Source organism: Hordeum vulgare, chromosome 2H (genome assembly GCF_904849725.1).
Source record: "Hordeum vulgare subsp. vulgare chromosome 2H, MorexV3_pseudomolecules_assembly, whole genome shotgun sequence".
Classification (NCBI taxonomy): domain Eukaryota; kingdom Viridiplantae; phylum Streptophyta; class Magnoliopsida; order Poales; family Poaceae; genus Hordeum; species Hordeum vulgare.
Window position 1 is genome coordinate 259,100,213 of NC_058519.1, and position 10,186 is coordinate 259,110,398.

General features: G+C 47.1%; 1 protein-coding gene across 1 annotated transcript; it reads right to left on the reverse strand.

The window, feature by feature from the left end:
* Positions 1-1,416: 1,416 nt before the first annotated feature.
* Positions 1,417-8,480, reverse strand: LOC123426372 (electron transfer flavoprotein subunit alpha, mitochondrial-like; the record flags this gene model as incomplete). Its single annotated transcript, XM_045110191.1, has 7 exons — positions 1,417-1,515; positions 1,670-1,695; positions 1,862-2,022; positions 2,188-2,399; positions 2,570-2,752; positions 4,659-4,671; positions 8,434-8,480. Coding segments are annotated over 7 exons (741 nt in total), but the record flags the coding sequence as incomplete, so codon positions are not given.
* Positions 8,481-10,186: the final 1,706 nt, after the last annotated feature.

A 10,186-nucleotide genomic window follows, 5' to 3' on the forward strand; every position in this document is an offset into this window, starting at 1 on the left:
TTGTGACTTGACGCGATCCTCCTACTGGCTTGATACCTTTGTTCTCAAACAGAGGGAAATACTTACCGCCGCTGTGCTACATCACCCTTTCCTCTTCAAGGGAACACCAAAGCAAGGCTCCAAGGCCGTGGGGGAATCCTTTGCATATTTGCCAAGGAAATTCCTATAGGCGTAGCGAGCAGCAGAAGGATTTCTTGCGCCGTTGTCGGGGAGAGATCAAGTCAAGATCTATCCAAGTAAGTGTCACAAACTCATTTCTTGCATTTACCTTTTTTGTCAGTTGCCTCTCGTTTTCCTCTCCCCCACTTCACATTTGCCGTTTTCATTTGCCTTCCTCCTTTGCCTTTTGCCTTTTTGTTGTTCTCTTTTGCCCGTTTCACTCGCTTACTTCCTGCTCGTTTTTGTGTGGGATAGTCCATCAATGGATAGACCCACCACTCCAAACGATACCCCTGAGAACGAAGTTCTCAATTTCAAGCAGATTGAGGAAGAAAATTTAAAGGACGCTTGGTACAGGATTTGCAATGCTCAAAGTAGATCTACTCGTAAGCAATCCACTACCGTTCTTCTTCGCAGTTTTTATGTTGGAATCTCTCCTTGGAATAGGTATATTCTTGATACCATCGTAGGCGGGAATTTTTTGGGGAGCCATACTGTTGACTCCTATGGAGCTATCATGAATTTGGTAGGCTCACCCCCGCTCATGGTTAATGGAACTACCTTGACCTTGGAACACGTGATGCAAAGGATTGACGCCATTGAAAACAAAATTGCCACAATTGAACTTATCACTACTAGGAAAAGGCCTGCTAGTGGCGCACTTGTTTTGGCTACTAATGGCGCACTATAGGTGTGCCACTAGCATCACACCATTAGAATTTTTTACTAATGGCGCACCACAGGTGCGCCATTAGTATATGGTATACTAATGGTGCACCAGGTAGTGCGCCATTAGTATAGCTCCAGGTGCGCCATTAGTATGCCCCCCAGGTGCGCCATTAGTATGCCTCCCAGGTGCGCCATTAGTATGCCTCCCAGGTGCGCCATTAGTATGCCTCCCAGGTGCAGCATTAGTATGCCTCCCAGGTGCGGCATTAGTATGCCTCCCAGGTGCGCCATTAGTATGCCTCCCATGTGTGCCATTAGTATAGCTCACGGTGATGACCAGACATCGCAGAGTTAACATAGTTATTGTGGGCCAATTCCTTTTGCTTTTCTTTTCCTCTCCAACAATTAAAATAATAAGAGTTACAGAGTTACCAATCCATATAAAAACCTCATGGTGCCAAACATCATAGGGCTTCATAGGTTTGTTACAGGCTACCACTGTTCAAAACATCAGTATTGTGCAGAAGCACACATGCTACAAATAAGCTGAAAGAGCTGGTACACAAAACTGCTAAAATTGTGGTGAAATCAAGAAACTTCAAGAACCAGCCTCTGCAACCAGCCTCTGCCAAAAAATGGGGCCTTTCTAAGAAGCTCAAGCATCTGCTGGTACTCACAAGACATATCCTGCAACAGAGATGAGGCATCTTAAGCCTTCACTTATTGTATTCACAATCATTGCTCACAAAGAATCAGAAATCATTTAATGTAATCTAGATTTGTGGCTTCAACTCATTATCCATATGAGTAATTAAAAGTCGTACAATATAGGATGAAATACCATAACAAGTCCATGGAAATGGAAACCTAGTACCAACACTCAATCAGACCTTGAACTTCTATTGCAGAAGTCAGAATATTGTCTTAACACATCCATGGTCTAAAAAAGGTAATGCAACATTAACAAAAAAAACTCTGCAAGGCATAGAAGAGTGTTGATAATAGAAGAATATGGTGAGGGAATCACACAAACCTTCAATGAGGAAAGAGAGATCAACCTGGGTTATGGGCGCAACTTTAGTTTCTGACGTAGACTCGGTAGGTGGAGAAAATGATGTTGATCTAATACTCGTCATACAAGGAGAGTCCCCGGTATATAGTACAGTGCAGAGTGCATTTCCAGCATAAATTGGCCTGAAGAAAAGAGTGTCTTATCTTAATCATCAAAAGATTAATTGTTGATGGGTTATAGCAACGAGTTGTCTATGTTAAACACCAAAGAGATGGTGATTACCCTATGAATACCCCGAATTCTCCATGAATCACCGATACCAATGCAAAAATATTGGACTGCCGTACCTCACAAAGACCCGTGGTTCAGATATGGCAGTGACGTCCGTGACAGGGGAGACATCTAGAAGAGCCACTGCACGTGGAAGCAATTTCTTCCCGAACGACGTCGACGAGGCTATCACATGAGAGTATCCACCTTTCTGCTGCATGGAGCGGAGCATCTCGGCCCAAGGCTCAGGTAAAGGATGCGCAAACACGTCTGAATCCTCAACAAGAACCTGCCACACAAGAGAGACAACTGATGAACAAATGAACATGTGCTTCCATTCTCGCCAAGTTCTCTTTCACCCTTGCTGAACTGAAATGCAGAGCATGGAAAAAAAGAAAAAGATACAACTAATAGTATTATGTAGTTGAACGGGAGGTAGCCAGCAGCAAGTAACAATACCTCATTGACCAATGGGTGGCTAGACGCAACATGCTGGGCAGCCTTGTGCAGCGTCGGTCCAGATCCACCGAGAAGAAGAGACACCTTGCTCTCTTTGGCGATGGCCTCGGCAGCCGCCAACGCGCTCAGGGAAGATGGATTGATGAGCCCGCCTTCGTGCTCCGCTATGATCAGTGTGCTCACCTAACAAGCAGGACATCAGCAGGGTCAAGGAGACCTAGGGGCAAACTAGCCTTATTAGGTAATGATGGTGAGGCAAGACTGATGTTCAGTAATAATTCAGGAACACATGGAAGCCTGTAAAGATAATTCCTTGATTGCTTCACCCAAGGATATATGGTAAGTCACAATTTACAAAGATCACCAACTGTGAACTGTCTCCATTCACAATTCCACATAGTACATAATACATACAACATTTTTTTTCTCTAACCAACGTGGAATATAGAACACGAACTCTTTCTTTTATCAGATATAGCACCAGTGATGGCTTGGATTTGAGTATAAAACGTGGAACATGACAGAGGAAAAATTTCATGAAACACTGGTCCGATCAACAGAACAAAGTACCTTTCCCTTCAATGATTTTGTTGTTTCCTTCAAGATGGGCAGGTATTTCGAGGACTCCTTTGCAACAGCGAATAGCAAAATCTGATTTTGAAATTAGGATATAGCACATCAGCAAAGGAGTAATAATACATGGGCCGAGAACATGATGAATTTAAAACCCCATGGCATACAACATGACATACTTGCTTCTTGATCAGATTAGTAAAAATCGCAGGGGCGGTTTCCTCTGTGAGGGTGGTGATCAATGGGATTTTGTTCACCGAAACAAACTCAGAGGTCGCAGATACTCTGACCTCACCATCTGCAAGACACACGGTACATTATTGTCGAATTTAACAGTCTAACAAAATTGTGTGTAGAAATGGAAATGAAAGGCTGGTGGTGAAAGCTAAAGCAACTTGGGGGTGAAGATACCAAAGACGGTCAACTTCTCCTCCTCTTTCTTGAGCAGGACTACTGACGGGCGCTTTGCCTCTGGGTCAATGTGGAAAAGCTTGGCCACATCGGGGCTGGTAGTCTGGTAGAAGCTGACGGTATCTTCCAGCCTTGAGGCAGCAACAAGCTCATCGTTGTGCCCACCCTATATCGTTTGATGACAGAGTAATCTTAATGATTCATCACCATAGTGTATATATGCAGCGCAGAATAGCCCAAATGCAACCTGAGTATTGATTTCTATTGTACCAGCAAATTGATATATTGTTAGTAAAATATCCAAAATTACAGAGAAAGTGCCAGCAATATTAGAAACAGTGGCTAAATTCATTAACAAGCCCAAACTAGTTTGATGGTTGTAATAATCTAACATATCACAGAAGAAAGGCTAAGCTAACATAAATTCTTTAATATCTACTCTATAATAAGATACACATTACTGCAAGCACTAATTTTACACTATGCAAGAGAACGAGATTCTAATTTCATGGAACCTCTGCATATTGCATTCCTGAAGATGAGCACATGAAGCTTTGTACCAGTGAGAGTAGGGTATCAACCCATTCATACACTTAGAGTTTCCTGGCAAGTTATTCACAACATATTTTCATCCTCAGGGGCCAACAAAACCATAATACCACATATTTGTGATTGACCAGCTCTTAAACTATCTGCAGTTTTATTTCTGTAAGATGGCTTGACATTCTTATGCAGTTCCTAAGTTTAGATGCGATCAACATGTGGAGATGCAAAGCGTGAAGACGATGAACTCCATAATTCAGCTATATAGTGTGGTAAGCATTTCTCCCCAGGTGCCTCCACTCAATCTGAACTCCATAATTCAGCTATTAGCAGCCTGTGAACCCCCCCACCCCCCCCCCCCCCGCTTCCGCCGCACATCTCGAAATTCCTAAACGCGAAATTCACAAAAGCACAGACGTAGACAGTATACGCTTAGGCTTCTGCGGCAAATTGAGCTCGACAATTCGATCTCTCGCCCCCATTCTAGAATCTGGATCGAATCGAATCATCAATCGAGAGCATCAGTAAGAGCAACCGGAGCGCCAAATCCTACCCAATGCACCGGGCGACAGATCCTAACCCTCGAGGGGAGGGGAAGGCATGTAAGAGGTACCTCTTGATGCATCGATGATGGAAGGGATGACGAGACGAGACGATACGACGCCCACGGTGGTGGCGCTGCTGCTAGAGGTCGGGGACTCCTTCGCGGGGACCTAGAGATGGCTGAGGAGGAAGAGGGGAGAGCTAGGGCAGGTTCCCGCGGTGGCGAGGGTTCCGCGCGGGGCGGAGGAATCGGGGTGCGCGGGTGAGGGAGCCTTACCTCGGGGGGCGCGAATGCGACGACGACTGGAGGAGAGGCTACGGAGCAGATCGCCGGTGCCTGAGCTGTCGCCGGCGGGAGGGATCGCGCGCGCGGCACTACTATGGCGTTCGAGATTGCGAAAAATGGCGCCGGGTGGGTGGGGATTGGGAGAGAGGACTCTGGATAGGGCTCGAGATTGGTAACGCTTACTAATGGCGCACCACCAGCTGGTGCGCCATTAGTAACCCTGGTCACTAATGGCGCACCAGCTGGTGGTGCGACATTTGTAGTTTTGCAAAAAAAAATAGTAGTGGCGCACTGGGTGAGTGGTGTGGCATTACTAATTAAACTAGTAATGGCGCACTCTGCCCCGGTGCGCCATTAGTACTTTTGGAAAAAAAAATGTTAGTAGTGGCGCACCGTGTGTGTGGTGCGCCATTAGTGTGATGGACACTAATGGCGCACCTGCACATGGTGCGCCACTGCTATATAGTACTGGCGCACCACTTGTCTGGTGCGCCATTAGTGTCTATATTATCTATAGCCCTTTTCCTAGTAGTGTATTGATGATTTGGATAGGAAGATCCACAATGAAATTACTCAGTATGGATCCAAAGTGGGAATGGTTTTGAAAAATTTAAGGGAGAAGGAACCTATAGTTAATGATTCCTCTAGAATTGGCAAACTAGAAGATGTTATAACCAACTTGGGTTCCGCTTTTGCCGCTGTGCAAAATACTCCAAATCTCACTGTCAAAAAGACCGTCAAGTCTGTTTTTTTTCTGAAAGCTAGTGGTGAGTCATCCAATAAATATGAAGATCTTAAGATGATAAATGATCACACTACTTATGGTTTGAGCACCAAAGATGACTATACGTGATTCCATCACCTTATGCCTAGCTAAGGGCGTTAAACAATAGCGCTTGTTGGGAGCCAACCAAACGAATCTATCCTTTTTCTTTCCGTTTTGTGTTTTCCACACTTTCATAATTCTGTTATGATTGTGTTTTTTGTGTTTCTTTTGCGTTTGTGCCAAGTAAAACCGTTATGATTAGTCTTGGGGATGATCGTTTGGTCATGCTGGAAAAGACAGAAACTTTCTGCTCACGAAAATAATTTTGGTTTTTTTCTATGAGCAAATTCTTCAGGCTATCGTAATTTTTCAAAAATTTTGAAGTACCAGAATTATACGAAGTATACACATTGCTACAGACTGGTCTGCTGTTAACAGATTATGTTTTTGTTGAGTTGGTTGCTTATTTTGATGAAACTATGGATAGTATCGGGGGGTATTAGCCATGGAAGATTGAAAATACAGTAACCCAACATCAAAATAAGTAAAATTTAAGTTTTCTACAGTACCTAAGGATGTGGTGATTTTCTTTCTAATAATAATGATATCACGAGTTTCTGTTTAAGTTTCGTGTTGTGAAGTTTTCAAGTTTTGGGTGAAGTTCTTATGGAAAAAGAGATAAAGAGTGGCAAGAGCTCAAGCTTGGGGATGCCCAAGGCACCCCAAGTTGATTCAAGGATGCCGAAAAAGCCTAAGCTTGGGGATGCCCCGGGAAGGCATCCCCTCTTTCGTTTTCAATCCATCGGTAACGTTACTTCGGTCTATATTTTTATTCACCACATGTTATGTGTTTTGCTTGGAGCGTCTTGTATCGTAGGAGTCTTTTGTTTTTGTTGTGTCACAATCTTCCTTGCTGCACACCTAGAGAGAGAGACATAAACTCACCATGATTTTGTCGAGCTTCACTTATATCCTTTGGTTAGGCAATTCAGCTCACATGTGTTTCACTTATATCTTTTGAGCTAGTTGATTTTGCTCTATGTGCTTCACTTATATCTTTTGGAGCACGGCGGCGCGTGGCGTGGTAGTTGATCTATGCTATGAAATTAGTCTCAAAAGGGGTAGTTATCCAAAGGGATATGAAAAATTCCACCTTCACGTGCATTGAGTAGTTAGAGAAGTATGATTCATCTCAATTAGTTTGGAGTTGTGGTTGTGGTAATATTGAAGTTATACTAGTAAGGTGGTGTGGATATAGAAATGCGTGTGTTGAAGTTTGTGATTCCCATAGCATGCACGTATGGTGAACCGCTATGTGATGAAGTCTGAGCATGATTAGTCTATTGGTTGTCATCCTTTGTGTGGCGGTCGGGATCGCGCGATGGTTTATACCTACCAACCCTTCCCCTAGGAGTATGCATTGAATGCTTTGTTTCGATTACTACTAAAACTTTTGCAAAAAGTATATGAGTTCTTCATGACTAATTATGAGTCCATGGTTTAGATGCACTTTCACCTTCCACCATCACTATCTTCTTTAGTGTCGTGCAACTTTCGCCGGGGCACAAAACCCACCATATAGCCTCCCTCAAAACAGCCACCATACCTACCTACTATGGCATTTTCAAAGCCATTCCGAGATATATTGCCATGCAACTACCACCATGACATGTGCCACCACTTCTACATTGCAATTGCATGATCATAAGATAGTTAGCATGATGTTTCCATTGATGTCTATGCCATGCTAGATCATTGTCACGGTACACTACCGAAGGCATTCCATATAGAGTCATCATTGCTCTAAGTTTTGAGTTGTAAGTGTGATGATCATCATTGATGGAGCATTGTCCCATGTGAGGAAATAAAAGAGGCCAGCGAAGTCCATTTACAAAGAGAGGCCAAAGATGCCCACAAAAATAAAATAAAAGAGGCCAAAGAGTCCACCAAAAAAAATGAGAGAAAAAGAGAGAAGGGACAGTGCTACTATCTTTCCACACTTGTGCTTATTAAGCACCATGATATTCATGATTGAGAGTCTCTCGTTGATGGGGGTATAGTCCTAGGGTAGGGTCATAGGCCAGCCCTGTAGGTCCTACCCAGGGACTACCCCTCGCAGAGGACAAGACCCTTAGTCAACTCCGACTGAATTAAGGAATCCATGTCGTCCAGTCGGTAACATACCCTCGGCCCTCCAGTCGGCGACTAGCATTCGGAGCATATCAAGTGAACCGACTGTATACCACTCGGTACATCGTAACCCCCGTGGAGGGAAACAGTCGTACGTTTCCGGGTGCATTTATTAGCATTAAGGGCGTACGTTACCTGTAACGTACACGTTCAATCGCCACTACTCCACCCCTGTACCGGAACCGTTGTGGAGGGCAGCGCACTCTATATAAGCCACCCCTCCCCTACTGGTAAAGGGGTTAGCAACTCATTGTATTCCCTATTCCACTCGACAACAAAGATCCCTGAGCACTGAGACGTAGGGTTATTACCTCCACCGCAGAGGGGCCCGGACTCATACATCCTCGCCGTAGCTGGGACTCTGCCCATCCTTTTCGTACCCTACACATCTACTGTCAAGGATTATACCCACAACAGTTGGCGCCCACCTTTGGGCAGGCGTCTAAGCGACTTCCGGTGAGTTTGCGACTACTTCCTTTCGTCATGTCGTCCGGTGGAGATTCGATCATGGATCACCAGATCTTCTTCGGCGCTCTCTCCTTCATCGTCGACGATTCGGCGTGGCTTCGGGATGCGCCCCTCGATGTCGAGGCACTTCCCCGTCGCGGGGCTACGCACTTCCGTGCCGGCGCCCGCAGCATTCTTCTTTTCCAACAGTCGACACCGGTGTCGACCTGCACTGCCGCCACGCGCCGCAGCAAGCGGTCCCGCCGTCCACAGCTCCAGCGTTGGGTGCAGCATGCCCAAGCGCGCCGGAACGCGTCTTCGCAAGTGGTGGTTCTTGAGTCCGTTGTGGTTGCCCCGCCGTCCCAGCACTCGGACTCGGTTCCGACTGAGTTTCCTTCCGACTATGCAGGCCGCGGGCCCGCAGCAGAAGTACACATGGCCAACTCCCATGAAAATCCCTGTCAAGCTGGCCGAAGCGAGCGCGAGGTCGGTGAAGCATCCGGTGCGCGCCATCCACCTCGCCGTTCTGCCAGTCGGCACACTCGGCGGAGCAACGTGGAGTGGGTAGAACAACAGCAACTCCTCAACTTGGCTGCGGCTGCCAAGATAGCCGATTCCCTCCAGCCGACTGATTCAGAGGCAGGATGGGGGATCGAGCAGATCCGAGCCCTGTTGCACACGCCGCAGCAGCAGAATTCGGCGGTCTCCCAGTCACACAACCGGATCTATAATAGTTCCGTCCACGCGAATACGCATCGGTCGGTTCATAGCCCAGGTTCCCATCAGCGGCACACAGGAGGCAGTCGTTCCATAAATCACGAAGATCGCCGCTGTTCACGCACCCCTCCGCGGGGTGGGCCCTACGGGTCCCGACATCATGATGATCGGCGTTCAGTCGGTGACACTTACGACCCAAGGCCCGACGCAAGAGGGCATATCGCCCAGCGGAGGGTCGACAAGGGTCGGGCCCACCGCGATGGTCGCGATATCGACCGTCCGAGTGGAAGCAGGGCCACCGTTTCTGGTCCCAAGTGTTTCAGTCGAGCCATCCGTTCGGCTGACATCCCTCCCAACTTCCGATTGGCGACGGGAATTAGCAAGTTCACACGAGAGTCCAAGCCAGAAACGTGGCTGGATGACTACCGAGTGGCAGTCCAGATCGGAGGAGGGGACGACCATGTCGCCATGAAGCACCTCCCTCTGATGCTCGACGGCTCGGCGCGAGCGTGGCTGAACCAGTTGGCCCCCTCAAGCATCTACAGTTGGGCAAATCTGGCCCGAGTGTTCATCCGGACCTTCGAAGGGACGTACAAGTGCCCTGCTGGCCTTGTGGAGCTCCAGCACTGCGTCCAGAAGCAGAATGAGCCCCTGCGTGACTTCATCCAGCGCTGGACAACTCTCTATCACACGGTGGAGAACGTCACCGAGCATCAAGCAGTCTGCGCCTCCAAGGCAGGCGTGCGGTACAGGGATCTGTACCTGAAGTTCGGCCGAACAGGCGACATCTCCATGAGCAAGATGATGGAGATAGCAACACGCTATGCAAATGGTGAAGAAGAGGACCGCATCCGAAGCGGCAAGCACAAAACAGTCGCTGATGGCGATGGGGCAACACTCGGAAGCAGAAGCAGAAAGCTCCGACCGCTCCACAAGCAGAAGCTTCAGCCGTAACCAATGCCAAGTTCAAGGGCAAAGGGAAGGCTCAGTTCACCCACAAGAAGAAGTAGTTCAATAACCCCATCCTGGACCAGCCATGTCCGGTTCATACGAAGATGGATGAAGAAGGCAACCCCATATATGCGAAGCATACCACTCGACAGTGTCGCCTCCTGATCCAGGGGTTCAGCGAAGGGCAACC